At 39.5% G+C, this 24,948-nt stretch overlaps 1 protein-coding gene across 3 annotated transcripts in view; it reads left to right on the top strand.

Annotated features, from left to right (window-relative positions):
• Positions 1-24,948, top strand: part of vps50 (VPS50 subunit of EARP/GARPII complex) — a 101,424-nt gene that overhangs the window by 32,899 nt on the left and 43,577 nt on the right. For 2 of the 3 annotated variants that reach the window (XM_084379808.1, XM_084379809.1), the window contains exons 11-16: positions 407-505; positions 4,500-4,640; positions 12,762-12,891; positions 23,856-23,947; positions 24,218-24,312; positions 24,842-24,940. In XM_084379808.1, the coding sequence (XP_084235934.1) occupies positions 407-505; positions 4,500-4,640; positions 12,762-12,891; positions 23,856-23,947; positions 24,218-24,312; positions 24,842-24,940 (656 nt within the window). Of the gene's footprint in view, positions 1-406; positions 506-4,499; positions 4,641-4,717; positions 4,862-12,761; positions 12,892-23,855; positions 23,948-24,217; positions 24,313-24,841; positions 24,941-24,948 lie in introns of those variants that run through there. The other variant, XM_084379810.1, reaches the window with a different exon arrangement.

Below are 24,948 nucleotides of genomic sequence, written 5' to 3' on the forward strand. Positions count from 1 at the left end.
CGCTAATAGAGCATTTTGTGTTGTTAGTGGTAGTCGTAGTTATGTTCAAGTGTAGCTTTGGTGTAAAAAAAAAAAAATGCCTGGTGATGCAAGCTGTTTCATCACTTAGCCTTTGCCAGAGCTATATTCTCTAAGGCCGGCTTACGTGTCAGGGTTACACTTCCTTACTTCCTGCTAACTTCGTCTTACTTTCTTACCCCTCTTTTTTTAATCTCGGTCAAAGCCTTACACACATACTCTCGCATATATACACCCACATCCACATCTAATTACCTGCCCTTGGCCTTGTGTGGTAGCTATACATCTGCACATCTATATCTAAATCCCTGGTCTTAACGCTGATAATCCCTTTCTTTTCTCCTCCTCTTCCCTTTTTCCTTTGTCATCCATCTATTTCTGGCTCCAGGAGCAGCTTGATGTCGCCCTGTCAAAGACTTGTAAGCACTTTGATGTTTCGCACTACACCAAGGTCCAGCTGGCCTACACGCTCCTGGGAAAGACACAGGTCAGTGGTTTGACTCGTCTACAGGGTCACGGGGAATGGCTAAACATTACTGCTTGTTATGATCTGCTTGTTGCCCGTACTCATTTCATATGTCCTTTTATATGTTCCTCTCCTTAACAGTATTTCAGGGCTGTGTGCATTTAGTCGGCGGTGTTGTTTCCCTACTCTATTGACTCACCACATTCATTAGAACATTTTTCAAAATTCCTCCACAGTGAGGCTGGTTAAACCATCGCAGAAAATATTCGAACAGTATTCGAGTTTCTCTTTGTCATGATTATTCCCTCCGTCTTGCCTAAGTGGATTGTTTCACTCCAGTGAGTGAATTCAGGGTCTTCTGTTGGCAGTAGAAAATACTCTAGGCTATAAGGCGTGCATGCCATCATTTGTGATTATTCTCTGCTTACTGTCAATCAACTGATGCCAACAAATGTGCAAACAAAAAAGAACAGTTCTGCAAAATAATCCCTGGATAATGTAAAATAAGATTTCAGCACATCAAAACAGCCGAGACGATTCTGTCACAACACGTTTGTATGTGACATTTTTTTTTTGCTTTTTTTACCCTAACCCATTTGAAGCTGTAAAACAACAACAAACAGATACTGTATTTTCTTACCTGCAGAGAAATATCATAGACTGTAAGCTCAAATGACCCCGATTTTATGTTGAGCATGTTTTTTCTTTATCCCTCGCCCTTTTCTCCACATCCCATTTCCTTCATCTTATTTGTTGTCAAACAATGTTGATCTGTGATGCTACGGCCTCTCTTTCACAACCCGTGCACTCCATCATCATCATCTCTGATCTCTTTCTCACACCTTTACTGACATTCCTTCCTCTCTTTCTCCTGACTTTATGCTCACTGCTTAGGTACAAAACTACATTTTTCCTTTTACTCTCTTATACTCCACTGTACCAGTTCTCTCTGGTGAGTATAATCATCAGTCAAGGCTTGAGTTGTAAGGGAGACTTATAATCTTTGTGCTTACATTATCAGTGTCATCCTTGAAATATTTGTTACATTCCTATTCCAACAAGTAGGAAAATTGCTGAAATGAGAAGCCTTGTAGCTATGCACGCTCATGATAAACAGTGAAGAGGCTGCTATGTTGAAAAATGGCTCATAACACCTTTTGGCCAAGTTTGTATAGCCTGTGTGATTCAACAAATGCTGGTCGGTTGCTTATCCAGCATTCCGAACTCCTGTACTCACACATTTTCACTGAGCCTCCTGGTGATGGTAATTAAAGTCTGTGAGGATTCAGGCTTATGGTGGATGTTGGACTCCGGCCAGACTGTACTCAGCGTTGTGTGGATACTTGCCATTTTTAAATTGATTTACATTGGCTGAATTAATGTTTTGCAAGCATGGCATTTTAACCATACAGCTGTTACAGCGCCAGTGTAAATCCTGCTAATTAAAGGGATAGACATTAAAGAATAAAATCATGTCACCGTCTCCACATTACCTCGCAGTGCTGATGTGTGAAGGGCATTTGCAAGTTTCAGTAGAAACTGAAAGTCAAAGTGTAGTTGTTAATCATCACATCACCATGGCAACCAAATGAGCCTTGTCCTCATCCTGTCACTTGAGCAACAATAAAAGTAGCACATTGTACACCTGAGCCAATGTTGATGTTTGTCAAGCATGTTTCATTAAAGAAAGGTTTCAAGATGTAGGACATGAGAATACGCTCTACATTATCAAATAAAGAAAGCTAAGCAGGCAAATGCAAAAAATAGTATCCAACATATAAAAACACAAACAAAGTGAAAAAATAAACACAATAAGGACACTCATTCTTCCTCCTTTCTGCTCAATGGGTAGTATAAATTAATATAGGCAAATGATGAAAACAAAAGATGAAAAGTAATAATGATAGTAGAAAAAATTGAGCCACATTTTATAAACTTACTTCTTCTGGAATGTCAAAATAAATTCTTTAGCAGTTATCAAACTGTAGGAAAGAAGTTGCTGCTGTGCCCTTTTTAATACAGACGTGGAGTGTGAAGTTCCCAGTATGACCATCGTGGAATGCATAATGCTTTTCTTACAGCTGTGATAATGAGCATTTTCAGGTTCAAAAGCAAACTAAGGCGTTATTGTTGACTGCCTCTTGTGCTTGTTGTTTTTTTTCCATCCATCTCTCACAGTTTTACACTTGTAATCTGACAGTTTTCACTTGGATACATCAATAAGCTGTGTCATCCAGTAGGCACTGTTAGCACAACACCTTAGACCATTTGTATTTTCTTTCTCCTTACATTGATATCTTGGTCCCTCGCTCTTGTTACCTGTCTCGGATGCACTGGTAGCTCACAGCCTAATGAGCCTAACATCAAGTTTGCTTTTCCAACATTTGTCCGTGTGAAACATCTGTTTGTTTGGGTTAAGTAGCTGCAGAAGTGTGAGTCTGTTTGCTTTAGCAGTTGATTAACAATTATGTCTTAAGACTCGTGGCTGGAGATTATAATGGTTATTGTGATGTAAGTTGTCATAGTTGCCTCCTTTTTCTTGTCCATACTTTGTACAGCCAGCAATTTTCTTGCTGTTTTCAGGAAAGATGAAGTGAGACTCGCTCAGAATAGAGGGAAGAAATTTCAAATTACTTTTGTGGCAGCAGGCTGTCAGAATGGACGGGGGCAACATTTATGGTCATGAGCTAGCGGTGACAGAATCTAATTGAACTGCAACATGCATTACCTACATATAGGGCTTTGCTCAAAGCTGTGCCCACGTGTCCCCAATTCACTAGGGTCCCATAGTGAGGCTGTGGGTGGGAGCTGCAAAACAGAAAATGATGGGAAATGTAACTGGACTTTGAAAGAAAACAAGGGATAGCAGACTCGAAATGGCAAAGGCACAAACAGTGCAAAGTGCCTTGTTGCAGGATTGTACTGCAGATGTTTTTTTTTGTGAACTCATTGTTTCATCATCATTGCTGCTCTAGTCAAGAGTTTTTTTTTATGATATGATGATATGATTTTGTGTTATTTAAAAGCGGTGGCTTCTGGCGATGAACCCACAGAAAATTATCACTCAAACCAAACATCAAACAGACAAAAGTAGTGACTAGCTTGTAGTGGAGCTTTAAATAACTGATTTCTAGCTCAGGACTTTGTGGAAACAGTAACATAGATAAAAGAGGCGTAAATATTAAACTCACATTCATCAGGTTGCCAGAGACATGATTCCAAATTAATGCTAATGGTGCTCTGTGTCTGCTTGATGTCTCAGAGAGCCACTGCTTGCTAACATATTAACCAGAGCAACTTTATAAGGTGATAATGAGTCAATGTTGTGATTACAGCGTGTTGCATTACCCCAAGTTGCCAAAAACTAAATAATGCAGCTTTAATGAGGAGATTCCGTGTTAATAGTTGAAATAAAACAAAGCCAAAGTAGAAATGGAAGAAGCTGGCTGGGTAGTTATTATATGATGCTCAGTATGCCAAGTTTAGCAGTGTAAGAGTAATTGGGGGAATTTTCCTTTAAGTCATGGCGCCCTGATAATGACTCATTTTAATTAAATGGTTAGGGTGTTCCTTATGAGATAAATGGTGCTGTAGGTAAACAGAGCTGGAGGCAATTAGCTGTGCTACAGCACCAAACATGTCACTAATGTGTCTCTGCCATAGTGTTTCTGTTTGTTTCGTGCCCTTACTGCTTTATTAATGGCATGTTCCACAGCACACCACTCTGGTTTCAGAGGCGTGAATCATAGAAACTGGAGACCAAACTGCCATTTTTCACTTGGACTTGAATTCTCAGGGTAGACAGTGATCCTCTGTTTCCATCCTGCCATCTTGTGTAACTGCTATAATATGTCTGCATGCAAATAATTCAAAATATCAGGAACAGCATGTGTCTTCCAAGAAGTTAAATTTACAAATTCCCTCCTGTTTTCTTTTGCACAGATCCACACTGGCAGATGTCACTGACATCCTGACATGATAGTTTTAATAACAATGTGCTTGGCTCTCTCCGCAGACTGCTATGGACCAGCTGCACATGCACTTCACCCAGGCCATCCACAACACAGTGTTCCAAGTGGTGCTGGGATATGTGGAGCTGTGTGCTGGCAACGCTGATACCAAGTTCCAGAAGATGCAGTACAAGGATTTGTGCACGGTAAGGAGATGACCGTAGTCAATTTATTCCACCAGTATTCACACGTTCTGTCTGTAATAGAGCGGCTTTTTGACCAGGAAAGGTTCAGTCCTCTGTTAGATGCCAGTGTGAGGACTTCTTTCGTCGGTCCAGTGAAAATTTTAATAAAAACACCACCTGCAGTGTGTTGAAAGGACTCCGCCGCACTGCTGTGCCCACACTCACACACTGTGTTACTCTCATTACCCCTCTAGCTTTCTTATTGCCTTGTAGCCAAGTGAGAGACGCCTTATTTCATGACGAGGGATTCTACAGATTCTCCATAATAGGGTGAAATGAAGGAGGTGAGTCAAGCGTGGAGAAAGTGATTGAGAGAAGGGGAAAAGAAAGTGTATTGTAGCCCCCTCACTATGAGATAATTAATCTTGCTCACGAAACAGAACCAATGCAGTGCCACAGCAGCACTTTTTGACTGGCCCACACGCCCCAGGTCCCTCTCTGTCTTTTTCTTTCCCCTCCAGATCAAAATAAATCACATTTGCATAGCCAGCAAGCCATAACATAGCCAATTCATCATGAACTTTGTGAGAGTGAGTGTTCTCCCCCAAGGGGCTGTGTTACAGTGTGACCTACAGTGTGGAGGGGTACATAGAGGTATAGGTAAAGGTTACCCCTGGCTGAACAGAGGGGGCAGTTTGTTTCCCTGCAGTCACTCCCGATATGTCAACTGTCATAGCTCCTTTCCTCCCAGACCTCTACCTCCTTGTTCCGTCTTGCTGTTTGACTGCACAGCTTTTACCAGAGGCATTTCCCACTGTGCTCATATCTACAAAGCCCTGCCCTTTACCTCTTACCTTGGTGCTGCCTCTCCTCCTACATAACCCAGTTGGTAAGTGGCCTGGAAGGAGCAATATTCAATTTATAAAGTTGGAATTTCCATGTCAAGATTCCTTTTTTGTGGACCTAGGTTTAGATCCAGACGGTTTAATGCTAATCTACTCTTTTTAGTGTAAGAGCTGAAGCAAACATTGGGTAGGGACTTCTAAAAGTTTCAATTTACTTTCCGGACTTTGATGGCCAAGATAGGCTTGTACGTAGCAATGAGTGGTGTGATTGAGTGATGCTAATTAAATGTTAATTATTACTCAGTTGCGGTAAGAGGAGCTTTCTCTCTCTTATTTAAAAAAAATATTTGTCTGGATAAACAAGATTATATGACCTTTCATGTTGAATAAATTGGGATTTCTTTATTATAGACTCTGTAATGTGAGATTGTGAGGGAGTAATCCTCCTCAATCAAAACTTGAGATTGAGTTATGGTGATAAAAATCAAATATAGAATAAAGTTTTGCTCCACATAGAACTCATGCTTGTTTTTAATCTGTCATCTTCAATGCAATTCAAAAGATAAGATATCGGACCAACACAGTCCCACAGAAATTGGATGTTTGAGATTCTTTTTGCTTTTAGGTTATTTTTTCCACTAGAATTCTGCTGATACGTCTCTTTGAAGTTTTTTAGAAGGGAAATAAGTGGACTACTTTCATATTTTAGCTGTGTTTGTGTTGTTGTATGTCGTATATTTATGTAGTATATTCTTTATTCATTGAAACAAAACATTCTTCACTTAAGCTGAAGTAACTCAACTACTCACTTTTTGGATGTTTTCCTGTTGACCTTACTTTTATTAGGCTTACTGGAAATCTGTGTCATGGATCGCTTGAATTACTGTGTGTATGGAGCTGTACAGTGGTCACAGACACATCCTAATGTTTACTTGTGTTTGATAGATACCCTCTCAGCATGCTGTGTTGCCTGGATGATCCCACTCATACCACAAACACACACATAGACTGTAAAACACTCTTACCAACTTGAGATTGATGGGACGTGTCGTTAGACTTTCAGCTGTGTGATCATGATTGATAGGGCAGAACACACGCATGCACAGATGCTCACTCAAATGAAGGGGTATGTGAACACCCTGTTCATTTGTGTAGCTGTGTGCAGACACTTTTATGGGGAGATCAAGTGTTTTGCCTGCTTTTACGCCATATGGATTATTAATGCCGCATGTGCCGGTCTCAAAATATCAAAAGGGGAACTAACCAAAGTAATCATGTGAAATAAATGACTTGTTTATGTGGAGCACACACACTGGAGTGAGGTTGTTTTGCAGAGCTAAAAAGCTCAAGATGTGCTTGACATGTTCTTTCTTAGATGTCCATTCAAAATGTCCTTCTGTGTCCCCCTCTGAGGTTATTTGCGATTTTGCAGCACGGAGCACCTGTTGACTGTTTCCAAGGTCTTTCTGATTGGTATAAAAGATATACCAGTGACAAGTCCTGGTTCAAATCATGACCAAATGAGCTAAACAGTACTCTCTCCTCTTAAAATGAATACAGTTGATTTGCTCTTGAGCATCGAACCCTTCCAGTACCTACTCCAGTGCAGCTGCTCAGCAGAAAATATGTTCATGTTGGGAGGCTGTATCAGTGGCAAACTTGGTGTTTGTGGAGAAGAGAAAACTTATTCAGCTGCTGTTCCCCTGATAAATAAAGGTTGAGGACCTTGCACCCTGTGACCCTGTCTGTTAGTCATGCAACTTAAAATTCAAGGGAAATGGGAACACTCAGAAAGGTCAGTTCTGATTGTGAAAGGGTCTTATTAATTTTACATCAACATCTCATCATTATTGGCTGGCCCCCCTCCTTATCAATCCCCTGGTCTGTCTGACATTTCTCCTGATGGAAATAGGATGGTTCACTCCTAGAATCAAGATCTCATAGAAGAGGAAGTGACTGTAAAGGCTGGATTATGTAGTGTACATGCCAACACTTTGGTCATTTGATTAACTTCTAGTTCATACTGTATATTCCGCAGTAGTTGTAGTAATGATGTTTACCGAATATGCTTACAGAAATATTGTTTCACGGCTGGAAGCTGCTAGTGTGGCTCTACCCTTTTTATTATTGTTTTTACCTGCGTTATGCAAAGCCATTAGCTCAACTGATGGCAGAAAAATCACCCCAACAATATCAAACAACTGCTCATCAGTAACCCAGAGAGATCCATCCCACCCTGTTTTGTGCAGTGCCCCATTATTTTGAAATAGATTGACCTTTAGTTCAATTGTATATCTCTAGAGGATAGAACATTTTGCAAGGCTGTGGAGTGGATGCAGACACTGTTGCCACTTCATGTTAAACAGTACCCTGTTACTGTGGTTGGAGATAGCTTCATTACAAAATGAAACTAATTTGCTGCCAAACAGTGTGCGTCTTATCATCCAGGCTCTTATGGATGGAAATTGGTCTCATGTAGTTTGTTGTTATTGCTCTGCCACTGTAGTGTTAGACATCTGAAGACTGCAGCTATTTCGCATGACAAGTGTTTGTTTTTTCCCCCCAAAGAAATGTTTTGTTGTTCATTAAAAAATTTCCCTTTAGTTTCCTGGCTCATGCTTCTGTGCCTCTGGTTTAAATAGCAACAAAAATGCTTCCCTCTGAATCCCATAGAGCCTTAGTCAATGTCTTATTCAAAATTGGCATGTGCAGTGAAACTTGTGGTTGAATATGGCAAGTTTTTGTGATGATGCAAATGAAGTACAATGTGAACAAGGATCAAATGATTGAACACATGTTCCTGTGTGAAATGTCAATCTCGTTCCTTATTGTGTAATGTGAATTTTAGGGCCCACTCCCTCCTCTTCAGTCCCCCGCTGCCCTGCACCAAGAAAGGTACGGTGTGCTCACATTAGTCAAACAAACTGGACTTTGGGGGTCAATCGTGCTTGGGCACGGTATGGATGGCATAGTGTGAGTGCGCCTTTAGTCTATTTAAAGGGGCATTATGTGGTTTTGAAGAAGAATATCACACTCAGAATTTTAACATTTACAATATTAATAAGGTAATTATACAAACTCACTGAATAAAACCAACACTAAATGCTACTCAGAAATAATTATTTTTTCCATAACTGAATAAACAAGCTGTTTTCAGAGGAACATAAGGTCCCTAGGCAGGGTCTGCCACATATAAACAGTAAAACAGTATCAAATTGTGTTGACCTTTAACGTCAGTTTGTTTATTCAGTTTATTCAGACATGAAAACGAAGAATGTTTGTTTATTTAGTTTGTTTAGGCATTTAGGCATCTTTTGATTAAAATTTCTTCAACCAAAACTACATACTGCACCTTTAAAGCACTGGTGCATATGATGATGATGATGAAAAGCCATATTGCTTTTATTTCATGGTGTCAGCAATTATTATTTCATTGTACTGTAAGTACTGTTGTTTTGCTAGTAGCATCAGTAAGTGGTCTGGACTCAAGCAGAAGGGGAAATCCAGTTGTGTTACTCTTTAAAAGTGTGCCACAGGGTTCTGTATTCGGTCCTCTGCACGTTACATTATACATGAGAAAAAGGCTTCTTCACTTTTATGCAGATATAACCAATGTACTTAGACTGATTTTATGCCACCCAGAATGCTACAAAATATCTGGAACTAGTCCTTAATCTGACAAAGAATAATCATTTCCTGTCTGATAGAATAATTCAGGAGGAGCAGGGTGATGATATGATTTATTGTTCACAAAGCTATTTTCAGAGGTTTTTGTAATAGGGACCTGCTGTATAACTGTATAACATAACTGTCTAGATGTGTTGTAAAAATGTGTCATTTTCGTTGGCTCAAAGTTAAACCAGACTCTTTTTTTACAAACTTGTGCACCATGTTGTTTTTAACAGTGTGTGTATCACATCTTCTTTCGCAGAGTTAACTGTACTCTGCTTCCTTGCTGGCACAGCAGGTCTACAGATTGCTGACGGCATTTCTGATCTCTTGCAGGTTAATCTGTTTTTTTATGTTTTTTTTGAAGGAAGGGGGGTCTGATTGTCTATTCCTAGAATGTAAAACAGCCGAATGAAGGCTCCCTGCACTCCCCTCCACATCTATTTTATAAAATGTGTGGCATTTCTTTTCATGCGTACTCCTACACACATCCACACACACAGTGGAATGGAAATGGACTCAGTGATTTGGTTTTTTTATAACCTCTCTGACACAACTTGTCATATGTTATGTGCATAAAGATTGGGAACTGTCTTGAGAAAACCAAATGGCTGTTCCAAAATAGATGCCAAGCCTGCCTCCAGTGAGTTCTCATTTCTGCAATGGCTGGTTCCAGCAATAGATTTATATTTAGGTAGTTAAGGTAGCAGAGGTTACTTCTTCTCATCAAACCCATTGAAGATGCTAACACACACACACGCACACACACACACCTCTTACCCCCATGTCGTCTCGCCTCACCCCAGTTGCCTGGCAACATGCTGTTGTGATACAGTTGGCTGGTGGAGAACATGGAATGTCAAATGTAAGCTTTGTTTTGTTAGTGCTGGTTCATTAGCTTTCCTATCTGACCGCTGGTGCTGAAGCCTGTTTGCAACTGCAGCTATATTTATTTGTGTTTATTTATTTCAGGTTGGTCTCATAAGGCACAGTTATTTTCTGTGTCTGTAAAAGAAAATTAGAATTCTCGTAGGAATATCAATTGTAGAAAGCATACTGTACAGTAGTAGTTCTTCTTCTTGGCTGGAAAAATACTTGCTTTCAACAGATACACAGCAGGTAAACAACATCTTCTGTATATCACCTGAGTCTACTATCACAAACACGCCAGGGGGACCAAAGCTGTAAAAATCTAAATCAAACCACAACTTCTTCTCCTCCTCCTTCTTCTTCTTATGCTCTTTGTGCAAGTATTTTATGTGATATTCAATAGTGGATACAGGCAAAGTAAGTAAATGCAGACGGATACAGAATTATTCTCTACAAGTGCTATTGATATTGAAATAAATTAGAGTTGTCTTGGTGTAATTATCTAGCAGCCCAGTGTTATGATTGATGTTGTTGTTCAGGTATCAGGATGTATAGAGTTACTATATATAGTCATAAACAACAAATTGTTCAGCTCTATGCTGAACCAGCAGAGGGCAAAATACTGTGAAGATGATATGCAAAATTTTTCCCTGTCTTACCTAATGAGAAATGCTAATTTACAGCTGAGTTGACAGTGTGCGCTTGCAAAAACATCCTCAATAGGAAAACCGTGATTAATGTCCATTGCAACAAAAGTATTATAAACCTCTCAAGTTCGAGTGCCGTTAAAACAAATTTGAATGAGCATCTATTACATTAGTAAGAGTATACTTGTCATCTTTGGAGGTTTTGCAGGCCATGTTGGTTTAATGTGCTTTTGAGAATGGATGGATGATGTATTATTTAACAGTCAAAAGTGTATGAAAGCATCACGTTACCTTCAATAATCTGTGTCTTTATACAATATAATGTATTAACAACTTCTTTATTTTAATTATGCTGACTATGATATATTTCTGAAAAATGGCCATTGAATTAATGACAAACACTATCCATGACAGTGCTTTGACGGCAGTGGATTCATGCCTGTGGTGCAGTTTAGCTGCCTTTGGCAACAGCTCAGTCTTTAACATCTCTTAATGATGGCTAACAGTCACGAACCTACTTCAGATGTCTCAGTAAGAAATGTTCTGTTGAGAGATTGTCCTGGTGGTTTGTCACTCAGAGACTCGGAAGAAAAAGCCAGAGGAAAGTGTGGAACTTCACTTACGTTAGTTTTTGCACTGTCGGGGTCTTTATTCCAATGCACTGTTTTCTTTCTCGGCAACCATCAGTGTGTGAGGCCTGTGGTGTGTAATTTACAATGCTTTCATGAAAGATAGCTGGGTTCTACAAAACACTTATTCATTTTAGTGGTTTAACCAAAGTAAAGTGAGGCTGCTGTCCACAGCACTGTTTCATCTGGCAGAGATTAATTTGTATCTGAACATGTTGACAGGCGAGCTGGGCTGGGGAGCCTTGAACTGTGTCAGAGGCTACTATTGTGCCAGATGCACCTTTCATAGACGTGCCAAATTTTAATTTGACACACAGATTTTTCCAGGCTGTCTGGACTCCTCAGAGCTCAGAATCAGATGTGTTCATCTGTTGGATGCATGCACAAAAAAACCCGGTGCGGATTATCTTTAGAGTACTTTCTATTATGTATTTTCAGCTGTCTTTTTTTTGATTTAGCACTACTCTTATTATTATTTATTGTAAACAAAGATAAAGGTCAACGTTAGAAGTCTCTTAAAAGTCACCATTACATAGGACCATGTTAGTGGCAGAATTATCATTGATTTGTTCTCTTCACCCGCTCTTTTGTATGCTAGTGATTCACAATGTGCAGAAATGATAAAGTTGCCATTTCATAAAAGCAATAAGTCACTTAAGGCCTTGGATATATGAACATTAAATCACAGCTGATGTATTTCTTTATCTTGCACAGACATGGACTGATGAATCACCTGAATATACATATTATAGCTACCTTATTGAGCTTTTCCAACAGGTGTTGTGACCTTTATTCTATAAAAAATCTCATATAAGAAAATGTACATCAAAAATATGAACTTTACACAGCTGCTGTTACCATGACAACCATACAGTACATTCAATAATACATTAAGAGATCCATTTACTTTTTACATGACAGTTTCTCCTCACAGATAACCTAAAAACTGAGTCTTATGTCACTTAAATGCTATTATAACAACTGAAAATCATCCTCATCTGTCTGTGTTACTTTTCTAACTCAACTTGCAATGGTAAAATAGGGTATAATAGCCATCCTAATGTGCACAGCAGTGATATTTTTACATTTATATCCCGTGTATTAGTAAGACATCATCATAATGACATCCGTATTTCATCAGTACTTACATTAATTAGCTCTTATATAAGATGAAAGCTTCTCTTTTGACACAGAAAAAGGATTTTTTTCCAGCATGCTGTCCTTGAATGATGGGTATAAGCAGACTTTAATTGGATGCAACATGGAGGACAGCTGATTTTTTTTCTTCCTCTTGCTGAATCTAGTAATTTATTTCAAAGTAGTCCAGCACTGTGTTTCATAACTCTGGAGGTATTCATGTTTTCTTTTAGGCAAACGCAATGCAATACAAGCACGAAGATAATAAATACGAAATGACAAAGAATTCATACACTGCGGAAAAGAGCATCAGTGACCTTGTTTTCATCGCTCTGCTGTTTGCAGCATATCACCCTGGACAGCTACATTCCCTGCCTGACAGACCTGTGCAAGGCATTGTGGGAGGTGATGCTGAGCTATCACCGCACCATGCAGTGGCACGAGGAGCATGACAAACAGGAGGCCTCACCCACAGGTAAGAGATTATACCAGAATGACTATATGACCTTTTCCCAGAATCTATTTATATTCAGCCACAATATGCTATTTGTTCTGACTTGAAAAATGCAGCGAAAAAGTGCAGTTTCCTGTACAAGCATTTTATTTTGGTGCAGTTACAGATTTAGAAATAAAAGTACAATGGCCTCTCACATGTACCACAGCCCATAGAGGGAGCACATGAGTGGTATACATTATTACATGCATAAGCTGATATTTGGTGCCTCAAACTCTTCTTCCTACTTTTAATTAAACTCTGAAAAATCTCTTTTGTCACCTGCTCAAGTTTTTCATTTAGATTTACTCATAAAACACCAAATCTGCTCCACATACCCCAAGATGAAAAAGCGAGTCACATATTCAGTTTCCAAAGACTTGGTTAGAACAGGCTCGCTTTCTCCACACACTCAGGACTCTTTCCTGGCTCTTTGATTTCAACATACAGTAGGTTTATCAGCTTTGTAGCTCACAGAAAGGAATGATTAAATCTCGGTGTATGAAAAGAGATGAGAGTATTGAATGTGTGGCGGTGTATTAGCGCAGTGCGCAGTGAAGTGGTACTGAAGTGGCAAATATTTTTTCAGCATTTACTGAGTCCCCTTTGGTGAAGGGGCCATTGAATGATTCAATAGAAAAATAATTACTTTCATTAGAAAAAAAAAATAAACCTCTCTGCAACAATACAAATACTGCAGCCCTGTGGTGCAATAATAAAAAAAGTGTTTTGTATTAAATTCTGTTGCATTATCAGTCTTGAATTGGTTTGACAGTCTGCCCTAATTTCATGATTATAAATTATAGGCACAAGTTGTTGAGATTACACTGTTAAATTAATATGACCCAGTCGTATCAAGGATAAATATATGCACAGGTGATGAACCATGAATGATGCATTTCTTTCTTATGGAAATGTGTCATCCATGACTTTGAATGTGCTCTGTTTTCATGCTGATACAAACAAGACGTTCAGATCCAGCTGTTATTACTGCGTCATGTTCTGTTTACATATGGCGCACATTTGTATAAAAATCTTTGATATAAGTAAAAAAAATGATGACCTTTTCCACATGTAAGGTTGTTTTTATCTTGTCCTCAGTCACATTTTTGACCTTTCAAAATATTTTGGTCCCAAACCTGTTTGATCATTCAAGAAAAGGAACAGATGTTCAAATTCATTCTTTTTGTACATTTGGTACATTGTGTGACGGTAACAGTTTAAAGTACACCGACTCTCCACTGGAAACTCAGTATAGCCGCGCTTAAGTTACAGCCCATTAAGAACAGCGAGCTGACTGAACACCACATCTGTCCAAACCCAAAGCTTAGGTCTGGATCAGCAAAGAAAAATCTTGCTTGTGTCGCTGCGTCTCTCCATCCCGCCTTCACTCGACCAGATGTGAAAACATCAGCCTCGGAAAGCTCAGTTGTCAAGGCGATACATACTTTGCGGTTTTAGCAGTAAGCTCGAATAGAAAATCTTACCAGTGTAAGAAAAAGAAACCATACTGGATTTGGTTTATAGCACTTCTCCCCTCATCACTGTTTATATCATTCATCTTGCCAAAGGCTTTGTTAGATATTAGCTGCAAATACACAACTGTCAAATGAACTGCTACCATCCTGCTGCGTATCGAAAGATAGCTCATTTCCATTTCCCACACTGTAGAGAATTCATTAGGGGAATGGATGAGGACACACGGGTGTCCTGAATGGTTGGTGACATGCTTAGTCCTCAGGATCCTTCATTAGATGCCATCCTCCTCGCAGGGGAAAGGACACACACCACTTTCCCTTTCATTATGCCCATCTATCATCCCACTATTTGATTGGCTGTCACCTCTGTCCTCTGTGTAAAGGTGTCCCTGACCCTGGCTTTGTCCTGGCGCTCACCTTTCTGTCTTAATCCTAATGTGTGTGTGGGTGGTGGGGGTCCATCAGAGTAGTGATTTACTGCACAGGCTTAGTCTCATTTGTCGAACAGTGTCATGCTGTGACCCCCATCTCACAACAGAGGCCTGGTGACACCCAATGAAGATGGCCTATTTTTCTGTAACACACACGATCTCACCTTCCCCCTCATTCAGACTGCGGAAAGAGAGCATCGCATTGAATTTAAGGTTGTAACCGCTTGATATATTGAGCTGGTCAGCGTATCATTTCAGTAATTAATCTCGCCACTCGATGAAAGGATGGGTTGCTTCAGGAAGTAATATGGGCCAGGGTTATATACCCATCTGACAAAATAGATTTGCTATTGTACTGTAGCACACACCCTGCCCTGTTTGATCATCACTGTCGGCTGTCAGGCACAGGGGTAAATAACCACGGCCAGTTTGTGTATCTGTAACATGCTCATACAGAACACGGACATGAACCACAGAGGCTAATATTGAGCTGTATGGAGGCTGCCTGCTCTGCTATGATAAAGAAAAGAATCCGTTTTCAGCGGTGAGAATTGGCCTTCACACCTCATTGATGTTCAGCGGTAACATAGCATATAAAGTAACCTGCAGAGCAAGATGTGAAATAACCCCTCTCCCAGTACATATTGCAATTTTTTCTTTTTGATTGACCCATTTAATCATACTTTTTATACATGCATACTCCCTTCCAGTGTGTTTATATGAGGTAGCGCCAATCTTATCCAATTTTGTTCTCATTATTTTCAGTCTGCATACAGATCACGTGTATACAGTAATTTGATTTATTTGCAAGCCCTTCAGCACATTAAGGTTAGCATGTGAATGAAAAAAACTGAATTTATCGATGGTGATTGATGCATCATGGAGCAATGAGATTTCAAATATGGTAATATATAAACCCTTATTATTTTAACAATTTTATATGTGCAAAGTTAGTGTATACAAGGAAATAAAGAGCTTTAATGAGTTTTGACTCCTGTTACTCTCAAACTGGTATTTTGAGGTCATGAAATGTCATCTGCCAGGTGCCTGGATATATGCTCAGAAAAATAAGTGTGAAGTGTCCATCGTCAGTGATATTGTTATCTAACTTGGACCATGTAAGACTATATGATGTGGACCCATTAAGTTTTGCAGCTAATGGGGGCAGTTACAGGTCATCTGCAGGCTTTTTTTTGCATTGAAAATGTTAGCTGAGAAAATTAAATCTCCTATAGATTAATACCAGAAGCACTTGCAGAGCTTTTGACTGCTTGAAAAAAATTCAGCTTATAACCTTTCATTCATTTTACATACATTTTAGGAATAAGAACAGGTTAAAGACATTATATATAACATATCTGCATTAAAATGTCTGAAAATGACTAAACCTGTGTTACATACTTTGTTTTGTTGAGTTGTATACTCACATGAGCCCAAATATTTCCAACAGTGTTAAAACCCCCCAAAATCTGTCATTCATCCTTTAAACTGTCCACTATTTGCTTCTGTGTAGATTGTATTATAACATCCTGAAACTGCAAGCTGTGTTTTGGCTTTTCTGTGCGAAACCTTTACAGATTTATTCAAAGTCATGCACATGCTGCTCTTTTATTAGTCATAATTTAAAACCAGCAGGGAAGTAAGGCTTCTGTGCGTGTTTGTCCTGTGAGTCACTGAGACGGCAGTTGCATACAATGCCACCAAAGGTCAACACTGGTTACCACCTACGGATGGCAGGGGGTGACTTTCCCTATCATTTTTGTTTTCCTCCCTCTCTGTAGTACCACTTTTTTAATAACCATTATCGAGGATTTCTAAGTATTTAACCTGGGGAGGCTGTCTACACCCTCACCGGTTCAACAGTGGGAGTTGGCAGTTACACAAACTGCACTGACAACAGCTGCAGAGTATGAGGGAATTAATGGCAACATTTCAAAATCTGGTGCTAAAGAGGACAAATGGTGAAAAAAAAACTGTGGTGTCCGTGCTCACTTTATCCAATCAGGACAGAGAACTCCATAAAGAGACCTGTCTGCTCGAGGATCGCTAAGAGAGCAGGATCCTCTTGTTCTGGTACCTACACAACAATAGCAGAATAGGCAAAGTTACAAATTCCAGCACTCCCGGTGACAGCTTATACTACAAAACAGGCCAGGTGATGAAAAATGCATAAGGAAAGAAAGAGGCAAAGAGCTGCCTCGAAAAAAGAAAATAGTCGTGCAAGTGTTGTGAGGTAGAGAGGAGGGAGGGGAATACTAACTGCAAAATCCACAGGAAGTTAGCGCAAACGAAGAAAATGCTTACAGCAGCTTTAATGCTGTAGTATTAAAAACTATTCAATTAGTTTTTGATTAGTTTTCTTTGACTTTCTGTTTACATAGCCATTCAGCGGTCACAATCATTACTGTCTCACCTTTGTCAGGGCTCCCAGGCTTCTAAAGCTCCGTTTGACTTGGTCTTTGCTAAATTTATTCGCTCACTCGTTCACCCACCCCCTAACTCTCGCTACCCTCGTGCTCATTAAATGGAACAAAGATATGTCAAGTCACCATGTCACAATGTTTCTCAAACCCTCTGTTCTTTTGTCTTTTAGCGAATGATGCAATTATATGCACCAGTTCCGTCCCAATTAATGATTCAGATTACAACCAGTGTTGCAAGGGTTTCAAGGACAGTTTTTGAAATACACCAGTTTAAAACTTCAAGTGAAATTCCCGCACATGTTTGATTAAACCCTTCCACCATGTAATTATTGCTCATGGCTACTAATGACTATAATATGACATAAGTGGCTGTGGAGGTAAATTGCAAATATGGGAAGAGCTAGGATTTAAAATGCCTCATGAGGACGAGCCCAGTGAAGAGAGGAATCTGAGATGAATGAGAACACCGTATATTTCAAATCGAAACACCAAGGAAAAGCCTGAGGTGCATCATTCAGGGTCACATCCATTTCTGAGTGTGATGATTACAATCAGTTGGTAGGAGGAGAAGATAAACGTCCTTGACAAGGCTTGGTTCAGAGATATTCGTGCTGGCCAGAATTTAAATTCAATCCACTGTTATGAAAGTGGTATCTCCTTGTCCGCCATATAATCTTACCGGTCTGGTGCTCTAAACGACCACTATCCATTCTTGGACAGGAGAAGCTGTCCCCCTCCCTGGGGATAAGACACATTTGACCATCTCAACTTAATATATGAATCTGTATTGTTGAAGTTGGCGTCAAACTGTTTGACACTAGTCTTTGAACGTAATCTCATATTCAACATATATGATTAATATGGTTTTAAAATAAATTATGCAAATTCAGTGAGAAAATTGCATCAAATGTAGAAAACATCTTAAGCAAGTTGACTTGAAACAGATGATTTAATAACCCGGTCAGCAGTTTTCTTTTCACGTCAATAGGATACATTGTTTGAACTCATGCTCGGCTAGACTTATTGTTAAGAGGGACAATAATTACGGTGGACCATCTGAAGCATGGGGTTACCCATTAATGATGTGGAAGGGAAACCCATTGTTCCGAGCTGTTGCAGCAAATAAAACTTGACATGAATTCCTCTTGAGAATTTTTCTCTTGTTTGGTGTATTGAGCCATCTGTTAGGATCCGTGGTAAGGCTGAGCAGATCCTCTCTGCTTCTAATTGTCTGTCTCGCAGTATGATTAGCACAAACCCTGTGGGTAAAGTGCTGGCCGACATGCAGAGTGTATTAAAAAAAGAACAACAGATAAGATAAACTTAGTAAGATGCGCTATGCTGCAGAGGACTTTTTCCACAGAGGTGATCAGCTACAAGTGAGGTAAATGTTTAAATGATGATTGATGAACCACGGCTAAAAGTGTTCCAGCAATTTATTACCACACTCGCTTAACATTGCTGGACATCGAATGGACATTTAAAAATGAAACGATCAAAATCAGTGTAACAGAACCAGACATAGTCTTTGTTTTCTTCCATACATTCTTGGCACCTAAATTGCCCACAATGCAAGTGCAGTGTTTTATGCTATTAGTAACGCTAGCCTCAAGCTGAGATGAAGAGCGGACTGCAGAGTTCTGGTAAACTCAGGTAAGCCCTAGATTTTTCAAACTTGTAGTCTTTAGTCTTCAAACTGTGACTCAAGTGATATCAATTGAGGCAATTTATCAGATTTCGTGCAGCTCCCTTTGGAGCATAAATAGGTGTTAGACAACTTTTTTCACATATGAAGGTAAAAGTAAATGTTCGTTTTGTTGTCATTTTGCGACACCAGGGTGGTAAAATGAAACTGAGCTGCAGTCCCTCTATGCAACATGACAGAGAAAAAAAGGGAAAACACACTATTTTCTACAATGGAGTGCAGAGGATGCATTTAGATGTCTCACAGGCTGAGGAAAGAGGCTGCTCTGCAGTCTGGTGGTATGGGTGTTGCCTCTCAGCATCCTTCAGGCTCTGTGCAGATCTCTCACTTAATGGATGAGATTGTATTGAATGTTGAGCTGAAGTCAACAAACAGCATGCTGATGTGGCTGTAGTTGTTTTTATTCTCAAGGTGTGTGAAGACAGTGGATATGGCCTTCCCTGTGGAGCACAGTACTCAGCTGTACTCCCTACTCACCAAAGTTATTATTGCCATCTTTTAACATTGTTGGATCCACTTAAATGGGTTTAGGAGCCCTTTGAGAATGCACTTGAACACAGATATATTTGATAATACATGAAGGTAGCAACCCATGGATATTGGCTCCAACACTTCTGTCTGTTCCATCTATCACCTGTAACGAATACAGTCGATGTAACTGCACTGTTACATGTAAACAGTCATAGGAGCCTGTGTTGTGAGCATGGCGTGAAAGATGTGTCATACTGTATGTCAAGAACGTCATGTGCAACCCTGATTCCTAAAAAGTTGGGACGCTGTTTAAAACATAGAAAAGACAGAATGTGATAATTTGCTAATCCTTTTTGACACACACTCAACTGGAAAAAGTACAAAGACAATTTATCTAATGTTTTACCTCATCAACTTTTTGTAAATACCTTTATGCTTATTCTGAATTTGATTCCAGAAACATTTTTGAAACATGTTGGGAAAGAGGCAACAAAAGACTGTGAAGTTGTGAATTGCTCAAAAAACACCTGTTTGGAACATTCCACAGGTATACAGGTTCATTGGCAACAGGTGATAGTATCGTGATTGGGTTATGAAAGGGGCAACCTCGAATGGCTCAGTCATTAGCAAGCAATGATGGGATGAGATTTGCCTCTATGTGAAACACATGATTGTATAAAGGATAATGCTACATGTGCTTGGGTTGGTTCTGTTTTTATTAATGTTTTACGCAGCGTCCCAACTTTTTGGGAATCAGGGTTGTAGTTCCTCCAGAAATATCGGTTCAAACACCTCCTTGTGTGCTCCCGGGGTTACCCTTCCGTATATTTGTGTCACACCTGAACACCCCGCTGCTTTTTGCAGCCTCTCTTTTTGTCCTTTTTTTGCCTGTATCACTATAAAGTAATCCCTGCGCAGACTCAAAGGTTTCAGAGGAGCTTTGATTGATGCTGGTTCACTGATCCCCACTGAACATGAACACAGCACTTCTTAAGTCTTGGGGTGTGGATTTTTCTTTTATTTATTTATTTTTTAAAATTCTTTATTTCAGGTCTCTATACAGCATTTTTGTTCATTTTCTGTTATTTTTTTGGTTTTCTCTGGGCTCACTAACTCCTCACTCACAGCATCTTGGTTTTGGAAACTTTCATTAACTGGTCCTGCTCTTTCCCTTGCTCTCTCTCATTATATTTATGTAATTAGATATGCAGTACACAGTGTGTGGGTGTAACACAATTTATGTTTGTACTTTTTTAATGGGTGTGCTTTTTGCTCTGCGGTGTGCGACTATGAGAACACCCCTATTGCCATCGATTGTCGGTTCCAAGAATTTAAATATTTGATATGCAGTCTTGTGATTGAATATCATTCCTTTTTTCTGAAAAATGTGGCATATTTGAATAGTTTACTTGCTTTAAAAACAGACAAAATGGCTAACGGTCATAAGACAAACGTCTCGCCCAGCAGGATATGTGTACACTGACTCTGTTTTGACTACAGCTTGGGGATGTCTGGGACAAGCTGAGTTAAATTATGTGTTTGTGTGTTTAAGACTTTTGGTCTTTCAACCATTCCGCTGCTTCAGAGTAAGAAAAACACTACCCGTGATTCATGCCCGTCTCTCTTGTTTTCTCTGACTAATGTGTCTAACCATCATCTGGTTTAATGGTTAATGACGGGCAGTGTGTGTGATCTCAAACACAACGAGATCCACACGTATTCTGTCAGTGACACATTTATGTTTCGTGCTAAAGACTGAAGGCTGGAAATTTTTGCCTCTTGAATGTCTTTCTCATCAATAATCTGTGCTCCTGTCCGTGATTTGCGCACATGGAGATGAATTCGACAAATTGTTTTGTTTGCCTGTAAATATACATTCTTGTCCAATACTTGAAGAGAATGCCTTTTCACCAGAAGTGAAGAGGAACTCGAATAACAGATGCTGCAGCAGAATTTAAGCATTTTGTTACTCTGACTTCTGTCTATACAGACTTGACCAGAGTTATCTGTTTTTCCTCCTGCTTACAAACGCATGATTATGTATTTTGATCACGGCAGTTTATCAAAAATATTATCGAAATTGCAATATGGTCAAGCGCATAACCAAATCGCAGCAGCAGCTGCAGTGCTTTGATAAAGGTCAAATGTGTCCCAGCATATCAATATAAATGAGGAATTGTGGTGCTGCAGAGATGCCCTAGCCTACAACTCACATTCTCCAGACGTAAGGGAACATGCTTGTTTGATATAGACTGCAGGAAAAGTAACATTGCCATCATTTTTCATTTTATTCAGTGAAAATGACTCACTTTTCGCAATATCTGTGACTCATTTCACAATATCTGTCAAAAATAATCAATTTAAATCCTTTGTTTTTAATATTTAGCCCTAACTTTGACTTGGAATTTGGGGTATTATGCAAGGAACTGCAGTGAATGTGGTTCAGTAAAGTTTTAGGTAGTTATCAGGGTGCTGCATTTGGTAGAAAGGCCTTTCTTCCTAAAGAGAGGGCCAGGATTAAGGTCATATCTGCAAGCATCCATCCTTTTAACACTCCATGAGACACTAAATCCCTCAGAGGACAGTTGCCCTGCAGCTGACCCTGGCAGCTTGCCTTGTTGTAGAGTGGAGAAATTGAAAATAATTTCATTTCCTGAACACAAACAACAAAATTAACATCACGTTATACAAGAGTCAGTATTTTTTTCATGGAACAAGTAATTTAATTTTTACATCTAAGACGTTATTGATATCCTGTAGGAAAATAAACAAGGAAAAAGTATATGGAGCATATATTTAAAGCAACACTATGTAACTTTTAAAGTAATTCTGGAGAAAGATAGCTAATTATTGAGTCTAATTCCCGGATCTGAATACCAGTGCTTTGGGTTAATGGTTCAGGACCTATGTCAAAGACCCAGTTCGGTATTTGAATTTGATTGCTTGATGACCTGGGCACAAGACTGGTGTAGCCTGCCACTCGCCTAATGTTAGCTTGGATTGACTCAGGCCCCTGCGACCCTCCAAGAATACGTGGTTATAGATGATGGATGGATAGAAGGAAAGAAACTCAAATCTTTCTGCAGAAAGTTACATAGTGTTGCTGTTGATGTAAAAATTGTGGCACTTACATATTTTAAAAAAAGGGGTTTTCTTGGTATATTATGCCAAATAACAGAAGACAAACCAAGATTAACCAGTGACGTAATACATGACCAAGCTGAGTCCCCATATCTTTCTTCCCAATACATTGAAGGAATTTATTATGGGATTGAAAGCCACCTGCTAGTTTACTTGCAGGCTCACTGCTGCCGGCTTTCCTAGAGATTCACTTCAAACAGAGCGAGCAGCCTGGGACTGATTGAAGCAATTTTCAGCCAAGGGAAAGTATCTTGGGAAAGTAGCAGCTGCTATGACATTACAGCCTCTGCAGCGTCTGTACTGTCAGGTATTCTATCTGTCCGCTGACAAGAAAAAAAACAAAACTAAGAGAGGAGAGTGAGTTGATGTTAGAGGAGGAACCGCGTTCACTTGGAGATGTTGGTTTCATTTTCTGGCTGCCTGACCGTTAACAGGACCATAATACCTTATTTAAGTGGCTTCCAGTATTGTCCTGTTGTGTTCCAGGTTGCTGTCAGTCTTTCCTCACTTGAAAGAGTCTTTCTCCCATCAGACGCTGGCTGACACCCACTTCTGTGCAGAAAGTCTCATAGAGACTCCAGCTAAACTCAGCCTGTCTACATGGTCCAATCAACAATGCTGGTCTCTGACAATATTCAAACGTTTTAAATCTGCAGATCAACTACACCACATTCCCCTGTTCGTATTAAAGTACACCTGAGGAATCATATTTTACCATTATCAAAGGGATATTTTTCATTTGCCTCCTCATCAAACATAAGAATGGTCTTTTTTGACTTTGGTACATATTCGGATCCAGTCGGCTCATGCGTCATTGTGCGTATATCCATTGAAATGGGTAGATTAAATCATTCCGTTCATGCTGAAATGGCCACTGTCAAACAATAGAGGAATAAAATGGATACGGCGAAATAGAATTTTATCAGTCTTGTTTAGTGCCTGACCGATACTGGATGTTTGGGGCTGATACTAATATTAAGGAATTGTAAAAATTCTGATATCGATGTATTGGCTGATATCCTTTATACAGTATATATTAATATTTAAATACTGTGAAATCATTGTATTTGACATTTTTTACATATTATTTTTTGTGACAAAATTGTTTTGTCAGACAATTTTTGAAAAACACTCAATTCCAAGATTATAATCTGTAAAAAAATAGTGTATAATACTGGACATAATATACACTGATACTGATATATAGGGATATATCTGGGAAAGGGCATATCAGCAGACCGATATATCTGTTGGGCTCCACTCTTCTTGTTGGATTTTAATCCTTCTGTCTCCCTAGATGAAGCAGCAGCCGCTGAGTCTGATGAGTCGGTGGTGGACCGCAGCTACGTGAAAAAGAAGCTAGAGCACGGACTGACGCGGATCTGGCAGGTCAGAAAGAATTCTCTCTGTCTGTCTCTGCACTGTCTGAGCCAGGGACAAGTAACTGTCCTGCTGTTTAAACATACGCTCAAACTTAAAAAACAGTCAAAACTGAGCACAGTGTCATCTTATCACACACTGCCCTAGTCTGAGCATGTCTCTTCTGCCTTCCTCTGCCAGTTTTTTTTTTTTTTTTTTTTAGTTTCGTGTTCAACTTACAGTTGCTCAATCACAGTTTCTCCTCCTAAATCCCCCTCTACCTCACCATTCTCTCCTCAGGATGTCCAGTTGAAAGTGAAGGCCTACATCCTGGGCACAGACATGTCTAACTTCAAATACGACGATTTCATAGTGGTGCTGGATGTCATCAGCAGGTACGCCGCAGGACCCGGGCAGCCAGCTCATCCTCTTCTCCGTTAATTGGTCTTCATTATCTTTGCTCTTTCTCTTTCCTTCTTGTCTTTTCTTTGCTCTCATTTTCAGGTTGATCTACATTCACATGCAGGCTCTCTTTTTATGCCCCTCTTGTGTCTCACAGTACACTCTCACTCAGTCATTTACTCGCTGACTCAAATTATGCAAACACACTTACAACAGACACATACACTCATTCTCCTGTCCAAAAAGACAGTCTTTATTGATTTCGTTTACAGCACATGCACGCTCAAACTAAACTCAATTAAACATCACACTTTGATTATATTGACCACAAATTTTTATGTAATTTTGATGTTTTTGTAGTTAAATTTTGCTATTTATGATGCTGTTTCTATTTGTATTTTTCCATGTTGTGCTTGTGCAGCAAATGCCAAGACACATTCTTTGTAAGCTTGCATAATTGGCTGATAAGAGTTACTGCGATTCAATGTGTCTCTGTCATGATGTGTTCGCTCATTCTTCCAGGTTAATGCAGGTGGGTGAGGAGTTCTGTGGCAGCAAGTCAGAGGTCCTGCAGGAGTCCATCAAACGGCAGAGTGTCAACTACTTTAAAAACTATCACAGGTAGCATG

Source organism: Pagrus pagrus (genome assembly GCF_965226575.1).
Source record: "Pagrus pagrus genome assembly, chromosome: 17".
NCBI classification, from domain to species: Eukaryota; Metazoa; Chordata; class Actinopteri; order Spariformes; family Sparidae; genus Pagrus; species Pagrus pagrus.